The sequence below is a fragment of the Salvelinus alpinus genome, chromosome 2 (genome assembly GCF_045679555.1).
Source record: "Salvelinus alpinus chromosome 2, SLU_Salpinus.1, whole genome shotgun sequence".
NCBI lineage: Eukaryota > Metazoa > Chordata > Actinopteri > Salmoniformes > Salmonidae > Salvelinus > Salvelinus alpinus.
In genome coordinates, this window is record NC_092087.1 from 100,396,532 (window position 1) to 100,424,443 (window position 27,912).

General features: G+C 45.9%; 1 protein-coding gene across 5 annotated transcripts; it reads left to right on the forward strand.

Annotated features, from left to right (window-relative positions):
- Positions 1–938: 938 nt before the first annotated feature.
- Positions 939–27,912, forward strand: LOC139546010 (ADP-ribosylation factor-binding protein GGA2-like). Of its 5 annotated transcripts, none has more exons than XM_071354280.1 (17): positions 939–1,096; positions 2,620–2,704; positions 3,735–3,810; positions 8,081–8,179; positions 9,789–9,912; positions 10,696–10,796; positions 10,990–11,070; positions 11,286–11,423; positions 11,565–11,646; positions 22,778–22,900; positions 23,629–23,886; positions 24,071–24,132; positions 24,349–24,536; positions 24,623–24,780; positions 25,288–25,457; positions 25,788–25,898; positions 27,248–27,912. In XM_071354280.1, exons 1-17 carry the CDS (start codon positions 1,051–1,053, stop codon positions 27,362–27,364), a joined length of 2,019 nt encoding a protein of 672 aa, XP_071210381.1. In that variant the 5' UTR covers positions 939–1,050; the 3' UTR covers positions 27,365–27,912. The 5 variants fall into 5 exon arrangements, with proteins under 5 accessions (XP_071210381.1, XP_071210382.1, XP_071210375.1 ...); XM_071354281.1 differs by having other exon boundaries at positions 24,379–24,536; XM_071354274.1 differs by lacking the exon at positions 27,248–27,912 and adding an exon at positions 26,003–27,135.

Sequence of the window (27,912 nt, forward strand, 5' to 3'; positions counted from 1 at the left end):
GTTGTACTGCTAGAGGGGCCAGTTGTACTGCTAGAGGGGCCAGTTGTACTGCTAGAGGGGCCAGTTGTACTGCTAGAGGGGCCAGTTGTACTGCTAGAGGGGCCAGTTGAACTGTATGAGGGGCCAGTTACATTAGATGTTATTGTTCTCATATCGTTTTCTTCACTGCATTGCAGGCATTAGCAGGCAAAATACCATGTTCATAATCATCATCGTTGCCACTGTCTAATAACAGATGTAAAAAAAGAATAATGAACATTTAAAAAAAAAAAAGAATAATTAAAAAAAGAATGATAGCAAAAATGTGTTATTTTAAAATGATTTCATACTCCACATTTAGGGGGGCCACAAGGGGGTCCAAAATTGTCACCACAGGGGCACTGCCCCCCCCCCCCCCCCCAGAACCGCTAGTGCCCACTTGAGGACTATACTGATGAATGTGTTTGTTCTGGTGTCTCTAGGTCAATTCAGAAAGCTGATTGTGGACATTATGGATGAATGTGTTTGTTTTAAGACAGTGCTTTTCTCTCCGCTTGCATTTTATATTGATTTTTGGTTTTCTGTAATTGATCTAATTCAAGGCTCATCTGTAAAAGAGACATTGGTCTCAGTATGACTCCCTGATTTTAAATAAAGGTTAAATATAATAAATACATTTGTATTATAGCTCAAACTCATAAACCACCAAGGAAAAGTTGTGAAAAAAACCTGCTGTGGGGGGAAAAATGGTTAACATTGCTTAGCCTAGGGACGTAGCTCAGCCGCTGAGAAGTTGTACTATATAATTGGTCTGCGACTTACAGTCCAAATTTCACCCTTTTCGTTTTATAGTGCACTAATTTTAACCATACGGATCAGGTTAAAATGAGTGTACTAGGAGTAGGGTACAATTTGGAACGTCATAACTTCTGACTAAGCACAACTCGAGTCACATGTCGCGGCTGTGGGCTGGTTTCTCAAGACGAGTTGACAGTTCTTTCCGCCCGCTAAGAGGACTGTGTGAAGTTTTGAGAAGTTACCGAGTACCGGGGGAAGGCGACTGCAAAGGCCATGGCGACCAGGGACAGTGGCGGAGAGAACCTAGAATCGTGGTTGAGTAAGTTAAATGACACGGGGAATTCGTTTTTTTTTTTCTTCAGAGAGTTTGTTAAATGTATTACCTTTATAGTAGTGCGATTATATTTTGTCGTTTGACAATAACTTGTCTTGTGGTTCACAGTTGGAAATGGTGCATCTTGAAGTTGTGCGTCACTGAAAGTCGAACCTTGCAGTGATATCGCCAGTTTAATAAACAGGCTTCATATCACGTCATTTGCACGAGTGCTTGCAAATATGGCGAGCAATATTTTCAGCTGCTGTAACTGTCTCTCGGCTTGCCTTGTTGTCGCGATGCGTTTAACATCTCATGTTTTCTTCGTAGCAAATTCCGCGGAGGGAATTACCGAATAAAAAGTTACTAAGTTTGATTGTGAAGGGCAGTTTTATAATGTATTACCAATATGTTCTTTTTAAACGCAACAAAATAGCTCTGAAAGAACAGAAAGTATGAGAAAGGCTACATCTTGTCAGCCAGTCATGCGCTCATCCAGATGTTTTTTTTAATCTTCTCCTTCGCTCGACTAACCTACACCCAGTCGTGGAAAAAGTACCCAACCTCTCAAACTTGAGTAAAAGATACCTTTATAGTCAAAGTGAAAGTCACCCAGTAAAATCCTACATGAGTAAAAGTATTTGGTTTTAAATATAAGTATCAAATGTAAATGCTAAAAGGTGCTTAAGTATCAAAAGTAAAAGTATAAATCATTTCAAATTCCTTATATTAAGCAAACCATACGGCACCATTTTTTTTATATATATTTTTTTATTTACGGATAGCCAGGGACACGCTCCAACACTCGATACATAATTTACAAACGAAGCATGTGTTTAGTGAGTCCACCAGATCAGAGCCAGTAGGGATGACCAGGGATGTTCTCTGGTAAAGACCCCCCATAAACGTCTTAAGTAGTAGTACTTTAAAGTAAAGCACTGCCTACACCCACTACACGGCACACAGTCTGCAGTGAGCTTCCGGTTCTAGTTCAATGTTGCAACATCATCATTGTAGAATACACACTTGCAGGGACCTTCCTTTTGATCAGAAGTGCAAACGTTTGTTTTTCTTCTTCTATATTTGTTTATATTTATATCCCAGGCAAGGTCACAGACCCATCTAACGCAAAGCTATGCTGATTGATCACTCTGTCTCTCTCCTTTCTCTCTCTCTCTCTCTCTCTCTCTCTGTCTCTGTCTCTCTCTGTCTCTCTCTGTCTCTCTCTCCCCTGTCTCTCTGTCTCTCTCTCTCTCTCTCTCCCCTGTCTCTCTGTCTCTCTCCTTTCTCTCTCTCTCTGTCTCTCTCCTTTCTCTCTCTCTGTCTCTCTCCTTTCTCTCTCTCTTCCTTCTATCTATCTCTCTCTCTCTCTCTCTCTCTCTCTCTCTCTCTCTCTCTCTCTCTCTCTCTCTCTCTCTCTCTCTCTCTCTGTCTCTCTCTGTCTCTCTCTGTCTCTGTCTCTCTCTCTCTCTCTCTCTCTCTCTCTGTCTCTCTCTTTCTCTCTCTCTCTCTCTCTCTCTCTCTCTCAGACAAGGCCACAGACCCGTCTAACTCAGAAGACAGGTGGGACTGTATCCAGGGCTTCTATGAACAGGTCAACCAGGAGGCTGATGGGTGAGTAGACACTATGGCTGTGTCCCCCAGACGGCAGCTTATGAACAGGTCAACCAGGAGGCTTATGACCAGGGCAACCTATTCTCTATATAGTGAACTACTGATAACCAGGGCAACCTATTCTCTATATAGTGAACTACTGATGACCAGGGAAACCTATTCTCTATATAGTGAACTACTGATAACCAGGGCAACCTATTCTCTATATAGTGAACTACTGATGACCAGGGCAACCTATTCTCTATATAGTGAACTACTGATGACCAGTAAACCTATTATCTATATAGTGAACTACTGATGACCAGGGAAACCTATTATCTATATAGTGAACTACTGATGACCAGGGAAACCTATTCTCTATATAGTGAACTACTGATAACCAGGGCAACCTATTCTCTATATAGTGAACTACTGATGACCAGGGCAACCTATTCTCTATATAGTGAACTACTGATAACCAGGGAAACCTATTCTCTATATAGTGAACTACTGATGGGCTCTGGTCAAAAGGAGACCTAGTGCACTAACAGAAGGAACCCAAAGAGAACCCTTCCCTGTATAGAGCACTAGGGCCCATAGGTCTCTGGTCCAAAGTAGTGCACTATATAGGGAATAGGGTACCGTGTGGGACGTAACCTTGGACACAGCAGAGGCTAGACAAGATATTTCACATTTTAAAAAAACCCAGCCTTTTTACACAGATAAGAAATGTTATTTTCCAATACCACAAAGTTGTTTTCATATTAGTTTGTAATCTAGATTACACTATCATTCTGAGGAACCACTTGTGTGTCGTGTGGGACACATCACTGAAAACCACTTCTCCCTTGTAATGTTATCTTCAAAATAAACTGTTAGACGTCTCCCGGGAGACACAAAGAACCTTTTATAGCAGTCGGCCACAGGGATTCCGAATGCCCTCTGATTGTTTTTTTTACCAGATATCTTTTATGTTGTATATAATGTAGTATTAGATAGTAATAGTTTTGAAAACACTGGTAGTTTATAAATCTACTCTCCTATTTCCCAGTCCTCAGGTTGCCACTCATCTCCTGGCCCATAAGATCCAGTCTCCTCAGCAGAGAGAGGCCCTGCAGGCCCTCACAGTAAGACAACACACCATCATATTATTATACGATAGTAATAACTATATTATACTATAGTAAAACCCCTCTACATAACAGAAGATCCAGTCTCCTCAGCAGAGAGAGGCTCTGCAGGCCCTCACAGTAAGACAACACACCATCATATTATTATACTATAGTAATAACTATATAATACTATAGTAAAACCCCTCTACATAACAGAAGATCCAGTCTCCTCAGCAGAGAGAGGCTCTGCAGGCCCTTACAGTAAGACAACACACCATCATATTATTATACTATAGTAATAACTATATAATACTATAGTAAAATCAAAGTTTATTTGTCACGAGTTTCCCGAATACAACAGGTGTAGACCTTACAGTGAAATGCTTACTTACAGGCTCTAACCAATAGTGCAAAAAAGGTGTTAGGTGAACAATAGGTAAGTAAATAAATCAAACAACAGTAAAACGACAGGCTATATACAGGCACCGGTTAGTTGGGCTGATTGAGGTAGTATGTACGTGTAGATATGGTTAAAGTGACTATGCATATATGATGAACAGAGAGTAGCAGCAGCGTTAAAGAGGGGTGGGTGGGGGGGGGGGGGGGGGGGGGCACACAATGCAAATATTCCGGGTAGCCATTTGATTATCTGTTCAGGAGTCTTATGACTTGGGGGTAAAAACTGTTGGCAGCTTATGATCAGGTCAACCCGTCTATATAACAGAACATCCAGTCTCCTCAGCAGAGAGAGGCCCTTGAGGCCCTCACAGTAAGAAGTTGAAAGATATGAAGGAAATGCATTGTGTGGATTCCCTTGGCTCTTGTGGGTTCTGTCACGTGAAGGAGCACCCAGGGTTTCACGAGTTGCTAGTTAGTGAAGAGAGAGAGAGAACTGGAACTAGAGGAAAGAGAGGGAGAGAGAGAGAGAACTGGAACTAGAGGAGAGGGAGAGAGAGGGAGGGAGAAAGAGAGAGAGAACTGGAACTAGAGGAGAGAGAGAGGGAGGGAGGGAGTGAGAGAGGGAGAGAGAGAGAACTGGAACTAGAGTAAAGAGAGAGAGAGTGGCTAATATGGTTTAAGAGGACATCATGAGGGTTAACAGTTCACCTGGCTGGTAACAATGGGGAGGCTTGAAGAACAGGGTTTAAACAAATGAATCGAGCATGGAGAATGACTTGAGTGCGACTTTAATTTACTCACATGTAGCGCGGTAAGCAGTATGGTCACTGTTCAGTCTACACACGGGGCTGTCTGTCAATGGATGCACCCTGTTCTCTACACACTGACTATACAAAACATCAAGAACTCATTAGGAAACTCTTTCCATGACATAGACCAGGGCTGTCCAACCCTCTTCCTGGAGATCTACTGTCCTGTAGGTTTTCAGTCCCTCTTCCTGGAGATCTACTGTCCTGTAGGTTTTCAGTCCAACCCTCTTCCTGGAGATCTACTGTCCTCTAGGTTTTCAGTCCCTCTTCCTGGAGATCTACTGTCCTGTAGGTTTTCAGTCCAACCCTCTTCCTGGAGATCTACTGTCCTGTAGGTTTTCAGTCCAACCCTCTTCCTGGAGATCTACTGTCCTGTAGGTTTTTAGCCCAACCCTCTTCCTGGAGATCTACTGTCCTGTAGGTTTTCAGTCCAACCCTCTGCCTGGAGGTCTACTGTCCTGTAGGTTTTCAGTCCAACCCTCTTCCTGGAGATCGACTGTCCTGTAGGTTTTCAGTCCCTCTTCCTGGAGATCTACTGTCCTGTAGGTTTTCAGTCCCTCTTCCTGGAGATCTACTGTCCTGTAGGTTTTCAGTCCCTCTTCCTGGAGATCTACTGTCCTGTAGGTTTTCAGTCCAACCCTAATGTAGCATATCTGATAGCTAGTTAAGGTCTTGTTGAGCAGCTAACTAGTATAATCAGGTGTGTTAAATTAGGGCTAGGACAGTAGATGACCACTCTATTGAAAGATGAGACTCTCACCATGGCGTTCTCCGTTTTGCTCCAGGACGCCCGCAAGACTCGTCTGAAGGTCCCCCGGTACCAGTTTAACAAATGAATGCAAGGATATATGGAGATAGTTTAGTGCCTAAAATAATGGGGAGAAATACATGTTAAATAAATAAAAATATCCTGATCTTTCTGATCTCCCTCAGATATAGGACAGACACTTCAGAACTAACTTCCTTGAGATGTTCTGGGGAGACTATCTGTTATTTAATGTGTTTCTATTGGCTAATAGCAGTAAGGACTATCTGTTGTTCCATGTAATGAATCTGTTATTTAATGTGTTTCTATTGGCTAATAGCAGTAAGGACTATCTGTTGTTCCATGTAATGAATCTGTTATTTAATGTGTTTCTATTGGCTAATAGCAGTAAGGACTATCTGTTGTTCCATGTAATGAATCTGTTATTCAATGTGTTTCTATTGGCTAATAGCAGTAAGGACAATCTGTTGTTCCATGTAATGAATCTGTTATTTAATGTGTTTCTATTGGCTAATAGCAGTAAGGACAATCTGTTGTTCCATGTAATGAATCTGTTATTTAATGTGTTTCTATTGGCTAATAGCAGTAAGGACAATCTGTTGTTCCATGTAATGAATCTGTTATTTAATGTGTTTCTATTGGCTAATAGCAGTAAGGACTATCTGTTGTTCCATGTAATGAATCTGTTATTCAATGTGTTTCTATTGGCTAATAGCAGTAAGGACAATCTGTTGTTCCATGTAATGAATCTGTTATTTAATGTGTTTCTATTGGCTAATAGCAGTAAGGACAATCTGTTGTTCCATGTAATGAATCTGTTATTTAATGTGTTTCTATTGGCTAATAGCAGTAAGGACAATCTGTTGTTCCATGTAATGAATCTGTTATTTAATGTGTTTCTATTGGCTAATAGCAGTAAGGACAATCTGTTGTTCCATGTAATGAATCTGTTATTTAATGTGTTTCTATTGGCTAATAGCAGTAAGGACTATCTGTTGTTCCATGTAATGAATCTGTTATTTAATGTGTTTCTATTGGCTAATAGCAGTAAGGACTATCTGTTGTTCCATGTAATGAATCTGTTATTTAATGTGTTTCTATTGGCTAATAGCAGTAAGGACTATCTGTTGTTCCATGTAATGAATCTGTTATTTAATGTGTTTCTATTGGCTAATAGCAGTAAGGACTATCTGTTGTTCCATGTAATGAATCTGTTATTTAATGTGTTTCTATTGGCTAATAGCAGTAAGGACTATCTGTTGTTCCATGTAATGAATCTGTTATTTAATGTGTTTCTATTGGCTAATAGCAGTAAGGACTATCTGTTGTTCCATGTAATGAATCTGTTATTTAATGTGTTTCTATTGGCTAATAGCAGTAAGGACTATCTGTTGTTCCATGTAATGAATCTGTTATTTAATGTGTTTCTATTGGCTAATAGCAGTAAGGACTATCTGTTGTTCCATGTAATGAATCTGTTATTTAATGTGTTTCTATTGGCTAATAGCAGTAAGGACTATCTGTTGTTCCATGTAATGAATCTGTTATTTAATGTGTTTCTATTGGCTAATAGCAGTAAGGACTATCTGTTGTTCCATGTAATGAATCTGTTATTTAATGTGTTTCTATTGGCTAATAGCAGTAAGGACAATCTGTTGTTCCATGTAATGAATCTGTTATTTAATGTGTTTCTATTGGCTAATAGCAGTAAGGACTATCTGTTGTTCCATGTAATGAATCTGTTATTTAATGTGTTTCTATTGGCTAATAGCAGTAAGGACTATCTGTTGTTCCATGTAATGAATCTGTTATTTAATGTGTTTCTATTGGCTAATAGCAGTAATGCCAAATTCAATGTTTCATCCTATACAGTTTATATATAAATATTTTTGATACCTTAAGGGGTCTTAAAATTCCAAATCAGATAGCTAAGTGATCCTTGGTATGACCATCATAAAATAATTCCATGTGGTGACACAGGGCTGTCCTTTGTTACATACCAAAGGCACACTATTCCCTATATAGTGCACTACTTTTGACCAGAGCCGGCAAAGGGTGACATTTGGGACAAAGGCATTGTTAATGTTTAGGGCTGTGTGTGTGTGGGGTCATGTGATGCCTGTTGATGGTTAACTAAGGGTGTTGAATCTAAACTGTGTATTTCCTGTGCTGTGTCTGGGATAGGATCCTAACGGGATCTGTTCCAGTAGTTTCATTCACTTCCAGTCACTGGGAGTCATTTGGGCTCCTAGACAGTGTAGATACACTTCCTGTAGAACCTATAGAATTATGACATCACTGTTTCCCACAGGTTCTAGAAGCCTGCATGAACAACTGTGGCAAGAGGTTCCACAGTGAGGCGGCAAAATTCCGCTTCCTCAATGAACTCATCAAAGTCCTGTCTCCAAAGGTATGAATAACCCCAATGGTTTTGAAAGGAACGTTTCTGTGGCCATCCCAAATAGAAGCCTATTCCCTATATAATGCACTACCAGTAGTGTACTAGAAAGGGAATAGGGTGCCATTTGGGACCTAGAGTCTGTTAGGTTTCTGTGCAACAGTATCAGGAAGGAGTGATTGTATTAAAGGGGAGGTGTGTTATCAGTGTCTCCAGTGTAATCCAGTCAGTGATTGTATTAAAGGGGAGTTGTGTTATCAGTGTCTCCAATGTAATCCAGTCAGTTATTGTGTTAAAGGGGAGTTGTGTTATCAGTGTCTCCAGTGTAATCCAGTCAGTTATTGTATTAAAGGGGAGGTGTGTTATCAGTGTCTCCAATGTAATCCAGTCAGTTATTGTGTTAAAGGGGAGTTGTGTTATTAGTGTCTCCAGTGTAATCCAGTCAGTGATTGTATTAAAGGGGAGTTGTGTCTCCAGTGTCTCCAGTGTAATCCAGTCAGTTATTGTATTAAAGGGGAGTTGTGTAATCCAGTCAGTTATTGTATTAAAGGGGAGTTGTGTTATCAGTGTCTCCAGTGTAATCCAGTCAGTTATTGTGTTAAAGGGGAGTTGTGCCTCTAGTGTAATCCAGTCAGTTATTGTATTAAAGGGGAGTTGTGTAATCCAGTCAGTGATTGTATGTAAGAACATTAATCATCATTTAAGGTGTGATAGAGACTGATGAATTATCAAAGGCTTTTTAATGGGGGCTGTCTATCTGAGATAACAGATTAATTAATTCACTCATTCACTCACCCTTCCATCCATCCCCCTGGATTGTGCTTCTGCCTCCTCATTGCTTGTTCTTTGTAGTTTAGGCTGGGTTACTGTAGTTTAGGCTGGGTTACTGTAGTTTAGGCTGGGTTACTGTAGTTTAGGCTGGGTTACTGTAGAGCTCTTTGTGGTTTAGGCTGGGTTACTGTAGTTTAGGCTGGGTTACTGTAGAGCTCTTTGTAGTTTAGGCTGGGTTACTGTAGTTTAGGCTGGGTTACTGTAGAGCTCTTTGTGGTTTAGGCTGGGTTACTGTAGTTTAGGTTGGGTTACTGTAGTTTAGGCTGGGTTACTGTAGTTTAGGCTGGGTTACTGTAGAGCTCTTTGTAGTTTAGGCTGGGTTACTGTAGTTTAGGCTGGGTTACTGTAGTTTAGGCTGGGTTACTGTAGAGCTCTTTGTAGTTTAGGCTGGGTTACTGTAGTTTAGGTTGGGTTACTGTAGTTTAGGCTGGGTTACTGTAGTTTAGGCTGGGTTACTGTAGAGCTCTTTGTGGTTTAGGCTGGGTTACTGTAGTTTAGGCTGGGTTACTGTAGTTTAGGCTGGGTTACTGTAGTTTAGGCTGGGTTACTGTAGTTTAGGCTGGGTTACTGTAGAGCTCTTTGTGACTGCTGCTGAAGTAAAAAGGGCTTTAGAAAATACATGTGATTGATCTGCAGTTCCTGGGTCAGTGGAGTGGAGGTGAAGCTGAAACTGTGTGTGTGTGTGTGTGTGTGTGTGTGTGTGTGTGTGTGTGTGTGTGTGTGTGTGTGTGTGTGTGTGTGTGTGTGTGTGTGTGTGTGTGTGTGTGTGTGTGTGTGTGTGTGTTAACAGTTCCTGGGTCAGTGGAGTGGTGCGGAGGTGAAGCTGAGGGTGACGGAGGTTCTGTACAGCTGGACTTTGTGGCTCAAAGAAGAACCCAAGATTCAGGAGGCCTACCGCATGCTTAAGAAACAAGGTCCGTTACAACTCCTCAGAACCCTTTGAACCGCTACTCAGAACCGTTATACCGTAGAACTCTAGAACCTTAGAACCAGGAGGTCTATCACTCAGGAAACAAGGTCTGTTACTGCTCAGAACCGTTATACCTTAGAACTCTACCACCTTAGAACCAGGAGGCCTATCGCTCAGGAAACAAGGTCTGTTACCGCTCAGAACCGTTATACCTTAGAACTCTACCACCTTAGAACCAGGAGGCCTATCGCTCAGGAAACAAGGTCTGTTATCGCTCAGAACCGTTATACCTTAGAACTCTACCACCTTAGAACCAGGAGGCCTATCGCTCAGGAAACAAGGTCTGTTATCGCTCAGAACCGTTATACCTTAGAACTCTACCACCTTAGAACCAGGAGGCCTATCGCTCAGGAAACAAGGTCTGTTACTGCTCAGAACCGTTATACCCTAGGCCTCCTGGTTCTAAGGTTCTAGAGTTCTAAGGTATAACGGTTCTGAGCAGTAACAGACCTTTTTTCCTGAGTGAAAGGCCTCCTGGTTCTAGAGTTCTATCACTCAGGAAACAAGGTCTGTTACTGCTCAGAACCATTATACCTTAGAACTCTACCACTTTAGAACTGTTACAGCTTAGTTACAGGAGGCCCAGCGCATGTTTAAAAAACAAGGTCCATTATGATACAGAACCGTTGCAACCTGTGGGCCCAGGTCAAAGGTCGGGCTCTGTAAAGCGAACCGGGTGGCGTTTGGGGAAACAACCACTCATTGTCTCTCCGTGTCTGTTCTTCAGGCCTTGTGAAGAAGGACCCTAAACTCCCAGACACCATTGTGATGCCTCCTCCCTCACAGAGAGCTGAGGACTCTGTGTTCAACCAGGAGGACAAGGCCAAGGTGCGTGTGTGTGTGTGTGTGTGTGTGTGTGTGTGTGTGTGTGTGTGTGTGTGTGTGTGTGTGTGTGTGTGTGTGTGTGTGTGTGTGTGTGTGTGTGTGTGTGTGTGTGTGTGTGTGTGTGTGTGTGTGTGTGAGAAAGCCTTTTTTAGTTGATCTTCTTGTCTTATCTCTCTTAGTGTGTGTGTGTTTACAGTTGTTAGCCACACTCCTGAAGAGCAGTAGTCCTGAAGATCTGCAGACAGCCAACAGACTGATCAAGAACACCATCAAAGAAGTGAGACTACGTGTGTGTGTGTACATGTTGGTGTGTGTGTGTCTGTCTCTGTCTGTGTGTGTCTCTGTCTGTCTGTCTGTGTGTGTGCATGTTTGTGTGTGTGTGTACATGTTGTCTGTCTGTCTGTGTGTGTGTGTGCATGTTGGTGTGTGTGTGCATGTTGGTGTGTGTGTGTGCGTGTTGGTGATGGTTGACTGCTGTATTATCGTCTGTAGGAGCAGCAGAAAGCAGAGCTTGTATCTAGACGTGTCTCTACCCTGGAGGAGGTCGCTAGCAGAACCAGACAGCTGAGAGAATTACTACAGCAACACTGTCTCACTGGGCCCTCCACACACCACACTGCCCACCTGAAGGTATGAGCTGTTTCTCTCTGTGTGTCTACTAAACAGATAGTGTGTGTGTGTGTATGTGTGTGTACACTAAACAGATACCGTGTGTGTGTGCGGTACACAGACGGTACTAACACATGACTGTGTATCCTGTCCTTCCTGTAGGCCCTCTACGAGAGCTGTGATAGGCTCAGACCCAACCTTTTCCGATTGGCCAGTGACACCGTCGACGATGACGAAGCTTTAGGTAATTTATCTACGTTGATTATTTAGTCTCTATGTATCCAGATCTATGTTGGTCATTTAGTCTCTATGTATCCAGATCTACCTTGATCATTTAGTCTATGTATCCAGATCTACGTTGGTCATTTAGTCTCTATGTATCCAGATCTATGTTGGTCATTTAGTCTCTATGTATCCAGATCTACGTTGATCATTTGGTCTATGTATCCAGATCTACCTTGATCGTTTAGTCTCTATGTATCCAGATCTACATTGATCATTTAGTCTCTATGTATCCAGATCTACATTGAACATTTAGTCTCTATGTATCCAGATCTATATTGATCATTTAGTCGCTATGTATCCAGATCTACGTTGATCATTTAGTCTCTGTCTCCAGATCTACGCTGATCATTTAGTCTCTATGTATCCAGATCTACATTGATCATTTAGTCTCTATGTCTCCAGATCTACGTTGATCATTTAGTGTCTATGTATCCAGATCTACGTTGATCATTTAGTCTATGTATCCAGATCTACTTTGATCATTTAGTGTATGTATCCAGATCTATATTGATCATTTAGTCTCTGTGTATCCAGATCTACGTTGATCATTTAGTCTCTATGTCTCCAGATCTAACTTGATCATTTAGTCTCTATGTATCCAGATCTACGCTGATCATTTAGTCTCTATGTCTCCAGATCTAACTTGATCATTTAGTCTCTATGTATCCAGATCTAACTTGATCATTTAGTCTCTATGTATCCAGATCTACGTTGATCATTTAGTCTCTATGTATCCAGATCTAACTTGATCATTTAGTCTATGTATCCAGATCTACGTTGATAATTTAATCTCTATGTATCCAGATCTATATTGATCATTTAGTCTCTATGTATCCAGATCTACTTTGATCATTTAGTCTGTATGTCTCCAGATCTAACTTGATCATTTAGTCTTTATGTATCCAGATAATCTGGGATCTATTCACACAACTAAACGTGTCATATTAGCAAATATAATTCCTCAGTAAAACTCTGTGAAACACTGAATCAATTATCACCATTACTGTTCTGAGTGCTGGAGCGTTCTGTCTTATCAATCAATTGGTCAAAGATATTTTATAAAGCCCTTTTTACATCAGCAGTTGTCACAAAGTTCTTCACAGATACTCTGCCTAAAACCCCAAAGAGTAAGCAATGCTGTAGCAAGGAAAAACTCCCTAGAAAGGCAAGAACCTAGGAAGAAACCTAGAGAGGAACCAGGCTCTGGGGGGTGGCCAGTCTTCTGGCTGTACCAGGTAGAGAGGAACCAGGCTCTGGGGGGTGGCCAGTTTTCTGGCTGTACCAGGTAGAGAGGAACCAGGCTCTGGGGGGTGGCCAGTCCTCTTCTGGCTGTACCAGGTAGAGAGGAACCAGGCTCTGGGGGGAGGCCAGTCCTCTGGCTGTACCAGGTAGAGAGGAACCAGGCTCTGGGGGGAGGCCAGTCTTCTGGCTGTACCAGGTAGAGAGGAACCAGGCTCTGAGGGGAGGCCAGTCTTCTGGCTGTACCAGGTAGAGAGGAACCAGGCTCTGGGGGGTGGCCAGTCTTCTGGCTGTACCAGGTAGAGAGGAACCAGGCTCTGGGGGGTGGCCAGTCTTCTGGCTGTACCAGGTAGAGAGGAACAAGGCTCTGGGGGGAGGCCAGTCCTCTTCTGGCTGTACCAGGTAGAGAGGAACCAGGCTCTGGGGGGAGGCCAGTCCTCTTCTGGCTGTACCAGGTAGAGAGGAACCAGGCTCTGGGGGGAGGCCAGTCCTCTTCTGGCTGTACCAGGTAGAGAGGAACCAGGCTCTGGGGGTGGCCAGTCTTCTGGCTGTACCAGGTAGAGAGGAACCAGGCTCTGGGGGGAGGCCAGTCTTCTGGCTGTACCAGGTAGAGAGGAACCAGGCTCTGGGGGGAGGCCAGTCCTCTTCTGGCTGTACCAGGTAGAGAGGAACAAGGCTCTGGGGGGAGGCCAGTCCTCTTCTGGCTGTACCAGGTAGAGAGGAACCAGGCTCTGAGGGGTGGCCAGTCTTCTGGCTGTACCAGGTAGAGAGGAACCAGGCTCTGGGTGGCCAGTCTTCTGGCTGTAGTGAGTGGAGATTTAATCTGTTCTAGTCCTTCTCTTCATGTCAAGTACCTCTAAATGTACTTTTTTGTTCTTGTCATTTATGTTAGAAGCAGTTTCCCAGATCCATAATGAACTATTTATGAGTCTAATCTGTTCCCTCGATTCTAACTCAGATCTTTTTCATAATAAAAGTTAAATGTTGTATTGTCCTATAGGCCGGATAGGTGCAGTGAAATGTGTTGTTTTAAAGGGTCAGCCATAGTAGTACTGAACCCCTGTAGCAAATTGGGGTTAAGTGCCTTGCTCAAGGGCACATCGATAGAATTGTCAAATTTTCGACTTGGACATTTGAACCAGCAACCTTTCAGTTACTGACCCAATGCTCTAACTGTTAACTAGGTTACCTGCTGGTTACTGACCCAATGCTCTAACTGTTAACTAGGCTACCTGCTGGTTACTGACCCAATGCTCTAACTGTTAGCTAGGTTACCTGCTGGTTACTGACCCAATGCTCTAACTGTTAACTAGGTTACCTGCTGGTTACTGACCCAATGCTCTACCTGCTAGCTAGGTTACCTGCTGGTTACTGACCCAATGCCCTAACTGTTAACTAGGTTACCTGCTGGTTACTGACCCAATGCTCTACCTGCTAGCTAGGCTACCTGCTGGTTACTGACCCAATGCTCTACCTGCTAGCTAGGTTACTGACCCAATGCTCTAACTGTTAGCTAGGCTACCTGCTGGTTACTGACCCAATGCTCTAACTGTTAACTAGGTTACCTGCTGGTTACTGACCCAATGCTCTACCTGCTAGCTAGACTACCTGCTGGTTACTGACCCAATGCTCTAACTGTTAGCTAGGTTACCTGCTGGCTACTGACCCAATGCTCTAACTGCTAGCTAGGTTACCTGCTGGTTACTGACCCAATGCTCTAACTGCTAGCTAGACTACCTGCTGGTTACTGACCCAATGCTCTAACTGCTAGCTAGGCTACCTGCTGGTTACTGACCCAATGCGCTACCTGCTAGCTAGGCTACCTGCTGGTTACTGACCCAATGCGCTACCTGCTAGCTAGGTTACCTGCTGGTTACTGACCCAATGCTCTAACTGCTAGCTAGGTTACCTGCTAGTTACTGACCCAATGCTCTAACTGCTAGCTAGGCTACTGACCCAATGCTCTAACTGCTAGCTAGGCTACTGACCCAATGCTCTAACTGCTAGCTAGGTTACCTGCTGGTTACTGACCCAATGCTCTACCTGCTAGCTAGACTACCTGCTGGTTACTGACCCAATGCTCTAACTGTTAGCTAGGTTACCTGCTGGCTACTGACCCAATGCTCTAACTGTTAGCTAGGTTACCTGCTGGTTACTGACCCAATGCTCTAACTGTTAACTAGGTTACCTGCTGGTTACTGACCCAATGCTCTACCTGCTAGCTAGGTTACCTGCTGGTTACTGACCCAATGCCCTAACTGTTAACTAGGTTACCTGCTGGTTACTGACCCAATGCTCTACCTGCTAGCTAGGCTACCTGCTGGTTACTGACCCAATGCTCTACCTGCTAGCTAGGTTACTGACCCAATGCTCTAACTGTTAGCTAGGCTACCTGCTGGTTACTGACCCAATGCTCTAACTGTTAACTAGGTTACCTGCTGGTTACTGACCCAATGCTCTACCTGCTAGCTAGACTACCTGCTGGTTACTGACCCAATGCTCTAACTGTTAGCTAGGTTACCTGCTGGCTACTGACCCAATGCTCTAACTGCTAGCTAGGTTACCTGCTGGTTACTGACCCAATGCTCTAACTGCTAGCTAGACTACCTGCTGGTTACTGACCCAATGCTCTAACTGCTAGCTAGGCTACCTGCTGGTTACTGACCCAATGCGCTACCTGCTAGCTAGGCTACCTGCTGGTTACTGACCCAATGCGCTACCTGCTAGCTAGGTTACCTGCTGGTTACTGACCCAATGCTCTAACTGCTAGCTAGGTTACCTGCTAGTTACTGACCCAATGCTCTAACTGCTAGCTAGGCTACTGACCCAATGCTCTAACTGCTAGCTAGGCTACTGACCCAATGCTCTAACTGCTAGCTAGGTTACCTGCTGGTTACTGACCCAATGCTCTACCTGCTAGCTAGACTACCTGCTGGTTACTGACCCAATGCTCTAACTGTTAGCTAGGTTACCTGCTGGCTACTGACCCAATGCTCTAACTGCTAGCTAGTTTACCTGCTGGTTACTGACCCAATGCTCTAACTGCTAGCTAGACTACCTGCTGGTTACTGACCCAATGCTCTAACTGCTAGCTAGGCTACCTGCTGGTTACTGACCCAATGCGCTACCTGCTAGCTAGGCTACCTGCTGGTTACTGACCCAATGCGCTACCTGCTAGCTAGGTTACCTGCTGGTTACTGACCCAATGCTCTAACTGCTAGCTAGGTTACCTGCTAGTTACTGACCCAATGCTCTAACTGCTAGCTAGGCTACTGACCCAATGCTCTAACTGCTAGCTAGGCTACTGACCCAATGCTCTAACTGCTAGCTAGGTTACCTGCTGGTTACTGACCCAATGCTCTAACTGCTAGCTAGGCTACTGACCCAATGCTTTAACTGTTAGGTAGGCTACCTGCTGGTTACTGACCCAATGCTCTACCTGCTAGCTAGGTTACTGACCCAATGCTCTACCTGCTAGCTAGGCTACCTGCTGGTTACTGACCCAATGCTCTACCTGCTAGCTAGGTTACTGACCCAATGCTCTACCTGCTAGCTAGGTTACCTGCTGGTTACTGACCCAATGCTCTACCTGCTAGCTAGGTTACTGACCCAATGCTCTACCTGCTAGCTAGGTTACTGACCCAATGCTCTACCTGCTAGCTAGGTTACTGACCCAATGCTCTAACTGTTAGCTAGGTTACTGACCCAATGCTCTACCTGCTAGCTAGGTTACTGACCCAATGCTCTACCTGCTAGCTAGGTTACTGACCCAATGCTCTAACTGCTAGCTAGGCTACCTGCTGGTTACTGACCCAATGCTCTACCTGCTAGCTTGTATCCAGATCTACGTTGATCATTTAGTCTCTGTCTCCAGATCTACGCTGATCATTTAGTCTCTATGTATCCAGATCTACATTGATCATTTAGTCTCTATGTCTCCAGATCTACGTTGATAATTTAGTGTCTATGTATCCAGATCTACGTTGATCATTTAGTCTATGTATCCAGATCTACTTTGATCATTTAGTGTATGTATCCAGATCTATATTGATCATTTAGTCTCTGTGTATCCAGATCTACGTTGATCATTTAGTCTCTATGTCTCCAGATCTAACTTGATCATTTAGTCTCTATGTATCCAGATCTACGCTGATCATTTAGTCTCTATGTCTCCAGATCTAACTTGATCATTTAGTCTCTATGTATCCAGATCTAACTTGATCATTTAGTCTCTATGTATCCAGATCTACGTTGATCATTTAGTCTCTATGTATCCAGATCTAACTTGATCATTTAGTCTATGTATCCAGATCTACGTTGATAATTTAATCTCTATGTATCCAGATCTATATTGATCATTTAGTCTCTATGTATCCAGATCTAACTTGATCATTTAGTCTCTATGTCTCCAGATCTAACTTGATCATTTAGTCTCTATGTATCCAGATAATCTGGGATCTATTCACACAACTAAACGTGTCATATTAGCAAATATAATTCCTCAGTAAAACTCTGTGAAACACTGAATCAATTATCACCATTACTGTTCTGAGTGCTGGAGCATTCTGTCTCATCAATCAATTGGTCAAAGATATTTTATAAAGCCCTTTTTACATCAGCAGTTGTCACAAAGTTCTTCACAGATACTCCGCCTAAAACCCCAAAGAGTAAGCAATGCTGTAGCAAGGAAAAACTCCCTAGAAAGGCAAGAACCTAGGAAGAAACCTCGAGAGGAACCAGGCTCTGGGGGGTGGCCAGTCTTCTGGCTGTACCAGGTAGAGAGGAACCAGGCTCTGGGGGGTGGCCAGTTTTCTGGCTGTACCAGGTAGAGAGGAACCAGGCTCTGGGGGGTGGCCAGTCCTCTTCTGGCTGTACCAGGTAGAGAGGAACCAGGCTCTGGGGGGAGGCCAGTCCTCTGGCTGTACCAGGTAGAGAGGAACCAGGCTCTGGGGGGAGGCCAGTCTTCTGGCTGTACCAGGTAGAGAGGAACCAGGCTCTGAGGGGAGGCCAGTCTTCTGGCTGTACCAGGTAGAGAGGAACCAGGCTCTGGGGGGTGGCCAGTCTTCTGGCTGTACCATGTAGAGAGGAACCAGGCTCTGGGGGGTGGCCAGTCCTCTTCTGGCTGTACCAGGTAGAGAGGAACCAGGCTCTGGGGGGTGGCCAGTCTTCTTCTGGCTGTACCAGGTAGAGAGGAACCAGGCTCTGGGGGGAGGCCAGTCCTCTTCTGGCTGTACCAGGTAGAGAGGAACCAGGCTCTGGGGGGTGGCCAGTCCTCTGGCTGTACCAGGTAGAGAGGAACCAGGCTCTGGGGGGTGGCCAGTCTTCTGGCTGTACCAGGTAGAGAGGAACCAGGCTCTGGGGGGAGGCCAGTCCTCTTCTGGCTGTACCAGGTAGAGAGGAACCAGGCTCTGGGGGGTGGCCAGTCTTCTTCTGGCTGTACCAGGTAGAGAGGAACCAGGCTCTGGGGGGTGGCCAGTCCTCTTCTGGCTGTACCAGGTAGAGAGGAACCAGGCTCTGGGGGGTGGCCAGTCTTCTGTCTGTACCAGGTAGAGAGGAACCAGGCTCTGGGGGGTGGCCAGTCTTCTGGCTGTACCAGGTAGAGAGGAACCAGGCTCTGGGGGGAGGCCAGTCCTCTTCTGGCTGTACCAGGTAGAGAGGAACCAGGCTCTGGGGGGTGGCCAGTCTTCTGGCTGTACCAGGTAGAGAGGAACCAGGCTCTGGGGGGAGGCCAGTCCTCTTCTGGCTGTACCAGGTAGAGAGGAACCAGGCTCTGGGGGGAGGCCAGTCTTCTGGCTGTACCAGGTAGAGAGGAACCAGGCTCTGGGGGGTGGCCAGTCCTCTTCTGGCTGTACCAGGTAGAGAGGAACCAGGCTCTGGGGGGAGGCCAGTCTTCTGGCTGTACCAAGTAGAGAGGAACCAGGCTCTGGGGGGTGGCCAGTCCTCTTCTGGCTGTACCAGGTAGAGAAGAACCAGGCTCTGGGGGGTGGCCAGTCCTCTGGCTGTACCAGGTAGAGAGGAACCAGGCTCTGGGGGGTGGCCAGTCTTCTTCTGGCTGTACCAGGTAGAGAGGAACCAGGCTCTGGGGGGTGGTCAGTCCTCTTCTGGCTGTACCAGGTAGAGAGGAACCAGGCTCTGGGGGGAGGCCAGTCCTCTTCTGGCTGTACCAGGTAGAGAGGAACCAGGCTCTGGGGGAGGCCAGTCTTCTGGCTGTACCAGGTAGAGAGGAACCAGGCTCTGGGGGGTGGCCAGTCTTCTGGCTGTACCAGGTAGAGAGGAACCAGGCTCTGGGGGGTGGCCAGTCCTCTTCTGGCTGTACCAGGTAGAGAGGAACCAGGCTCTGGGGGGTGGCCAGTCTTCTGGCTGTACCAGGTAGAGAGGAACCAGGCTCTGGGGGAGGCCAGTCTTCTGGCTGTACCAGGTAGAGAGGAACCAGGCTCTGGGGGGTGGCCAGTCTTCTGGCTGTACCAGGTAGAGAGGAACCAGGCTCTGGGGGGTGGCCAGTCTTCTGGCTGTACCAGGTAGAGAGGAACCAGGCTCTGGGGGGTGGCCAGTCTTCTGGCTGTACCAGGTAGAGAGGAACCAGGCTCTGGGGGAGGCCAGTCTTCTGGCTGTACCAGGTAGAGAGGAACCAGGCTCTGGGGGGTGGCCAGTCTTCTGGCTGTAGTGGGTGGAGATTTAATCTGTTCTAGTCCTTCTCTTCACGTCATGTTAAGTACCTCTAAATTTACTTTTTTGTTCTTGTCATTTATGTTAGAAGCAGTTTCCCAGATCCATAATGAACTATTTATGAGTCTAATCTGTTCCCTCGATTCTAACTCAGATCTTTTTCATAATAAAAGTTAAATGTTGTATTGTCCTATAGGCCGGATAGGTGCAGTGAAATGTGTTGTTTTAAAGGGTCAGCCATAGTAGTACTGAACCCCTGGAGCAAATTGTGGTTAAGTGCCTTGCTCAAGGGCACATCGATAGAATTGTCACCTTTTCGACTTGGACATTCGAACCAGCAACCTTTCAGTTACTGACCCAATGCTCTAACTGTTAGCTAGGCTACCTGCTGGTTACTGACCCAATGCTCTAACTGCTAGCTAGGTTACCTGCTGGTTACTGACCCAATGCTCTAACTGCTAGCTAAGCTACCTGCTGGTTACTGACCCAATTCTCTAACTGCTAGCTAGGTTACCTGCTGGTTACTGACCCAATGTTCTACCTGCTAGCTAGGTTACTGACCCGATGCTCTACCTGCTAGCTAAGCTACCTGCTGGTTACTGACCCAATGCTCTACCTGCTAGCTAGGTTACCTGCTGGTTACCGACCCAATGCTCTACCTGCTAGCTAGGTTACTGACCCAATGCTCTAACTGTTAGCTAGGTTACCTGCTGGTTACTGACCCAATGCTCTACCTGCTAGCTAGGTTACCTGCTGGTTACCGACCCAATGCTCTACCTGCTAGCTAGGTTACTGACCCAATGCTCTAACTGTTAGCTAGGTTACCTGCTGGTTACTGACCCAATGCTCTACCTGCTAGCTAATCTACCTGCTGGTTACTGACCCAATGCTCTACCTGCTAGCTAGGTTACTGACCCAATGCTCTACCTGCTAGCTAGGCTACCTGCTGGCTACTGACCCAATGCTCTACCTGCTAGCTAGGTTACTGACCCAATGCTCTAACTGTTAGCTAGGTTACCTGCTGGCTACTGACCCAATGCTCTACCTGCTAGCTAGGCTACCTGCTGGCTACTGACCCAATGCTCTACCTGCTAGCTAGGTTACTGACCCAATGCTCTACCTGCTAGCTAGGTTACTGACCCAATGCTCTACCTGCTAGCTAGGCTACCTGCTGGTTACTGACCCAATGCTCTACATGCTAGCTAGGCTACCTGCTGGCTACTGACCCAATGCTCTAACTGTTAGCTAGGTTACCTGCTGGTTACTGACCCAATGCTCTACCTGCTAGCTAAGCTACCTGCTGGTTACTGACCCAATGCTGTACCTGCTAGCTAGGTTACCTGCTGGTTACTGACCCAATGCTCTACCTGCTAGCTAGGTTACTGACCCAATGTGCTAACTGTTAGCTAGGTTACCTGCTGGTTACTGACCCAATGCTCTACCTGCTAGCTAGGTTACTGACCCAATGCTCTACCTGCTAGCTAGGCTACCTGCTGGCTACTGACCCAATGCTCTACCTGCTAGCTAGGCTACCTGCTGGCTACCTGCTGGCTACTGGCCCAATGCTCTACCTGCTAGCTAGGCTACCTGCTGGCTACTGACCCAATGCTCTACCTGCTAGCTAGGCTACCTGCTGGCTACTGACCCAATGCTCTACCTGCTAGCTAGGTTACTGACCCAATGCTCTACCTGCTAGCTAGGTTACTGACCCAATGCTCTACCTGCTAGCTAGGTTACCGGCTGGTTACTGACCCAATGCTCTACCTGCTAGCTAGGTTACTGACCCAATGCTCTACCTGCTAGCTAGGCTACCTGCTGGCTACTGACCCAATGCTCTACCTGCTAGCTAGGCTACCTGCTGGCTACTGACCCAATGCTCTACCTGCTAGCTAGGCTACCTGCTGGCTACTGACCCAATGCTCTACCTGCTAGCTAGGCTACCTGCTGGCTACTGACCCAATGCTCTACCTGCTAGCTAGGCTACCTGCTGGCTACTGACCCAATGCTCTACCTGCTAGCTAGGTTACTGACCCAATGCTCTACCTGCTAGCTAGGTTACTGACCCAATGCTCTACCTGCTAGCTAGGCTACCGGCTGGTTACTGACCCAATGCTCTACCTGCTAGCTAGGCTACCTGCTGGCTACTGACCCAATGCTCTACCTGCTAGCTAGGCTACCTGCTGGCTACTGACCCAATGCTCTACCTGCTAGCTAGGCGATCTGCTGGCTACTGACCCAATGCTCTACCTGCTAGCTAGGCTACCTGCTGGCTACTGACCCAATGCTCTACCTGCTAGCTAGGTTACTGACCCAATGCTCTACCTGCTAGCTAGGTTACTGACCCAATGCTCTACCTGCTAGCTAGGTTACTGACCCAATGCTCTACCTGCTAGCTAGGTTACTGACCCAATGCTCTACCTGCTAGCTAGGTTACCTGCTGGTTACTGACCCAATGCTCTACCTGCTAGCTAGGTTACTGACCCAATGCTCTACCTGCTAGCTAGGCTACCTGCTGGTTACTGACCCAATGCTCTACCTGCTAGCTAGGTTACTGACCCAATGCTCTACCTGCTAGCTAGGTTACTGACCCAATGCTCTACCTGCTAGCTAGGTTACTGACCCAATGCTCTACCTGCTAGCTAGGTTACTGACCCAATGCTCTACCTGCTAGCTAGGTTACTGACCCAATGCTCTACCTGCTAGCTAGGCTACCTGCTGCCCTATTTATTGTCTTTCGTGTTGTGTTCTTTCTTTTCTTTCGTCCTCTATTCGTCGTCTACATCTCCCGGGTGGCGCAGTGGTCTAGGGCACTGCATCGCAGTGCTAGCTGCGCCACCAGAGTCTCTGGGTTCGCGCCCAGGCTGGGCTGGGTTTGCGCCCAGGCTCTGTCGCAGCCGGCCGCAACCGGGAGATCCGTGGGGCGACGCACAATTGGCATAGCGTCGTCCGGGTTAGGGAGGGTTTGGCCGGTAGGGAGGGTTTGGCCGGTAGGGAGGGTTTGGCCGGTAGGGATATCCTTGTCTCATTATGTAAAAAAAAAAAAAAAAAAAAAAAAAAAAAAAAATGTTATAAAATGTATGCACTCTACTGTAAGTCGCTCTGGATAAGAGCGTCTGCTAAATGACTAAAATGTAAATGTAAATGTATTCATTCTTGTCTTTCGTGTTGTGTTCCTCCCATTCCAGCTCAGATCCTGCGGGCCAATGATGAGCTGACCCTGGTGGTCAACATGTATAAAGATATGATGGGGGGGAGAGAGAGCAACAGGATGAGAGGAGGAGGAGGAGGAGAGAGCTCCATGAACAACGGTACATCTGTCTAGCTCCTCTCTACACCACTCATACATTGTGGTTTTGTCTGTCAAGGTCTATTAACAGTGTGTGTTGTCTTGTGTTTGTTCCTCCCCCCTCCAAGGTTTTCAATTTGGCAGAGAACCTTGTCATGTCAGTGGAGTGTTGTCTCTCTCCCTAGAACAGAGTACCTTCTGTGTGTTCTGTGTTCTGTTCTAGTGTTGTAGTGTTGTTTCAGTCTGAATGTCTCTGTGTTGTCAGTGGAGTGTTGTCTCTATCCCTAGAACAGAGTACCTACCTCTGTGTTCTGTTCTAGTGTTGGAGTGTTGTCTCTATCCCTAGGACAGAGTACCTTCCTGTGTGTTCTAGTGTTCTGTGTTCTGTTCTAGTGTTGTAGTGGTGTTTCAGTCTGAATGTCTCTGTGTTGTCAGTGGAGTGTTGTCTCTATCCCTAGGACAGAGTACCTTCTGTGTGTTCTAGTGTTCTGTGTTGTTTCAGTCTGAATGTCTCTGTGTTGTCAGTGGAGTGTTGTCTCTATCCCTAGGACAGAGTACCTTCTGTGTGTTCTAGTGTTCTGTGTTGTTTCAGTCTGAATGTCTCTGTGTTGTCAGTGGAGTGTTGTCTCTATCCCTAGGACAGAGTACCTTCTGTGTGTTCTGTTCTAGTGTTCTGTGTGACTTCATAGAGGACGTGTTGTTTCAGTGTGAATCTCAGTGGTTGTGTTTTCATATAGTCTCCATCCCCAGGTCCCAGCAGCCCCAGAGAGATAAAGAGTTACCATCTAATAGACCTGTCCGCCCTGGACTCTCCACAGACACGTAGACCACCTTCTAAAGACATGTCTTCCTCCGTCTCACCTCCCCACCACGTGTCCTCCTCCTCCTCTACCCCCCAGCCTCGGCTTGGCACCCCTCCTCCCTCCTCTTCCTCCCCTCCCTCCTCTCCTCTCTCCCGTCAACGGCTCAACAGTACTCTCCTATCTCTAATCGATCTGGACGTGACAGGTTCGTACAGGTTCTGTTTCCCCCCCCCTTTTCATGTGGATGTTTCTGCTGTGATGTGTTCATGATCCAGATGTGTTAGGAAACAGTATTCACTTCCTGTATCTGGACTGTAATAGTGTTTGTGTTGACGGGTCCATGATGTGGTTCTGTGTCTAATGTTAACAGGGATGTGTTCTTTATTCAGGGCTGGATAAACCAGCATCGTCTCAAAGCCAGAGCAGCACGTACTACCAGGATCTACTCCAGGTACCAGTTACCTCTGGTTGCGCCCTAAATGGCTCCCTATTCCCTACATAGTGCACTACTTTTGACCAGAATGGCTCCCTATTCCTTACATAGTGCACTACTTTTGACCAGAATGGCTCCCTATTCCCTACATAGTGCACTACTTTTGACCAGGGCCCATTGGGGTCACAACAACACCAGATCATATTTACACTGATTTGTTCCTCTTCAACACAGATGCCTATTATCCACCCCCCTTTATTTCAGATGAGAGGAGGAGAGGAGAACACAGGGAGAGACCATTCCCTGACCACGTGGGGGTGTGGAGGAAGAGACCATTCCCTGACCACGTGGGGGTGTGGAGGGAGAGACCACCCACTGGTGGCCCGGGGTGGCGGCAGCGGCTCGTCAAATGGGACTGACTGGTGAGGGATGGATGGATGGATTGATTGAGAAAGAGAGCGAGAGACCGAGACACCTTGACGATTCAATCTTTTCTTCTTCCTATCAGGGCGTTCCTTCAGAATCGTCCAATTGTGATGTCAGGATCACCATCAAACTCACGGAGTCAGCCAATGACAGAGTCAGGATCTCCAGTGAAATCAGAGAGTTTCAATCTCCCAGAATCCTTAGCAGAGATCCACGTCCCGCTGGAATCCATTAAACCAAGTAAGGTTGTGTCCTAAAATGTCACCCTAATCCCTATAGAGTGCACTGTTTTTAACCAGGGCTAACTGGTAAAAGGGAACCATTTGGGACACAGCCCTAGTTTTTGTCCTTTTCATAAGATCTTTTAAACACAGTAATAAACAGAATAGGTGTGTGTCCCAAATTGCATCCTAATTCCTTTATAGTGCACTTCTTTTGTCCCAAATTGCATCCTAATTCCTTTATAGTGCACTTCTTTTGTCCCAAATTGCATTCTAATTCCTTTGTAGTGCACTTCTTTTGTCCCAAATTGCATCCTAATTCCTTTGTAGTGCACTTCTTTTGACCAGAGCCCTATGGGTGCACTATATAAGGATCCATTTTGGATGCACACTAGGAGTTACAGTTTTGTCACTACAGTTGTCTGTAGTTATTCATGTTAATGGATACCTCTGGTCTTTTCAATTTCAAGTCATCTGTTCTATGTTGACACGCCTGAGGTGTTCATTTCCTGAATGTCTCCGATAGGTCGATTGGAGCCGATCACAGTGTACGACCAGAATGGCGTCCATGTTTCCCTCCATTTTGCCAAAGATCCGCCCCCGGGACACCCTAACGTTGCTGTGGTTATTGTCTCCACGGTGAACACCTCCGCACTTCCTGTTAAAGACATCCTGTTTCAGGCTGCCGTTCCCAAGGTAACAGACAAACGCCCAAATATGGACAAGACATTTTTAAACTCCTACATTTTCTAACTTTAAACAATCTCTCTCCTTGTCTAATGAATCTTTCGTATCCATCAATGACTGATTGAATGACTGACAGTCAGTGTTCCCACGGGTCCTTGAATTTGAGGGAATTGGGCCTTGAAAAGTCCTTGAATTTGATGTTTTAAGAAGTTGTGGGAACCCTGGACTGATTGATTCATTGATTGATTCATTGATCTTACTGAATGACTGTCTGGTTGACTGAATGACTGTCTGACTGAATGACTGGCTGGCTGACTGATCTCCCTGTCTGTCCTCCAGACTATGACAGTGAAGCTCCAGCCGTCTTCAGGGAATGACCTCCCCTCCTACAACCCTCTGCTGCCCCCTGCTGCCCTCTCACAGATACTGCTCCTCTCCAACCCACACAGGGTGAGTCTACTGCTCAACCTGACACACTGGAAACACAGAGATTGTTTTGTTATCGTCAGACCTGTGACTTGGCCGGCATTCATTCATAGGCGCATCATCAACAGGTTAACTTCATTGTCAACAATGTGGCTTTTAAAAGCAATCTCCCTGACGTCCGTGGCGATCGTATTCAGGGTAAAAGCTGCGGATGCTATCTCAAGGGTTTATTAACTTTGAATGTGAAGTGCAGTGGCTTGTTGACAATGTGCCTTTGATAGAATGGTGAGGGTTTGTGTGTTATCTCCCTCCAGCGTCTGTTATCTCCCTCCAGCGTCAGGTGTGTTTGATAGAATGGTGATGGTTTGTGTGTTATCTCCCTCCAGCGTCAGGTGTGTTTGATAGAATGGTGATGGTTTGTGTGTTATCTCCCTCCAGCGTCTGTTATCTCCCTCTAGCGTCGGTGTGTTTGATAGAATGGTGATGGTGTGTGTGTTATCTCCCTCCCAGCGTTAGGTGTGTTTGATAGAATGGTGATGGTTTGTGTGTTATCTCCCTCCAGCGTCTTTTATCTCCCCCTAGCGTCGGTGTGTTTGATAGAATGGTGATGGTTTGTGTGTTATCTCCCTCCAGCGTCAGGTGTGTTTGATAGAATGGTGATGGTTTGTGTGTTATCTCCCTCCAGCGTCAGGTGTGTTTGATAGAATGGTGATGGTTTGTGTGTTATCCTCCCTCCAGCGTTAGGTGTGTTTGATAGAATGGTGATGGTTTGTGTGTTATCTCCCTCCAGCGTCAGGTGTGTTTGATAGAATGGTGATGGTTTGTGTGTTATCTCCCTCCAGCGTCAGGTGTGTTTGATAGAATGGTGAGGGTTTGTGTGTTATCTCCCTCCAGCGTCTGTTATCTCCCTCTAGCGTCAGTGTGTTTGATAGAATGGTGATGGTTTGTGTGTTATATCCCTCCCAGCGTCTGTTATCTTCCTCCAATGTTAGGTGTGTTTGATAGAATGGTGATGGTTTGTGTGTTATCCTCCCTCCACCGTTAGGTGTGTTTGATAGAATGGTGATGGTTTGTGTGTTATCCTCCCTCCAGCGTTAGGTGTGTTTGATAGAATGGTGATGGTTTGTGTGTTATCTCCCTCCCAGCGTCTGTTATCTTCCTCCAGCGTTAGGTGTGTTTGATAGAATGGTGATGGTTTGTGTGTTATCCTCCCTCCAGCGTTAGGTGTGTTTGATAGAATGGTGATGGTTTGTGTGTTATCTCCCTCCAGTGTTAGGTGTGTTTGATAGAATGGTGATGGTTTGTGTGTTATCTTCCTCCAGCGTCGGTGTGTTTGATAGAATGGTGATGGTTTGTGTGTTATCTCCCTCCAGTGTAAGGTACGTCTGCGCTACAAGCTGACCCTGGTCCACGGTGATGGAGAGCAGAGCCTCAGTGAGATGGGAGAGGTGGAGGACTTCCCTGACTGGGTGTCCTGGATGGGCCTCTGATCTGAGAGAACCCTGCATGGAATTCTAGAACCTGACAGAGAGAGACATTCTAGAACCTGACAGAAATATTCTGGTACCTGATAGAGAAAGCTTCTGCAGCAGGATGTGGAACCCTCTGCGATCGCTGCCTTGACCGCCATGATGTCATGTAGTTGGTCATGTGATCTGTGATGCGTGTGTATTTACTTTTGATATGCGGTCATCCTTGGAGGTTCTTAAAAACGGATATCTATTTAGTATTTGAAGTAGGCTCTGGGAGACCAGTCTAGTGTTAGGTGTGGGTGTGTCCATGTGTGTGTTCTTTTGTTTGTCTGATTGACCCGGCTTTGCCAACTCCATGCCAAGTGACCCACCTGGGTTACGTTACTCCACCTTTTTATACCAAACTAGACCAGGTGAACCAGGTGCCTCTGCTACTGACCTGTTGTTCACCTGGCTCCTGTGTGAGCTGCTTGTTGTGTTTTTGTTCATCGTCTGATTGATTGATTGATGCCTCAGATACTACACTCTGACATCTGTGATCAATAAAACAAAGAATGCTGTTCTTA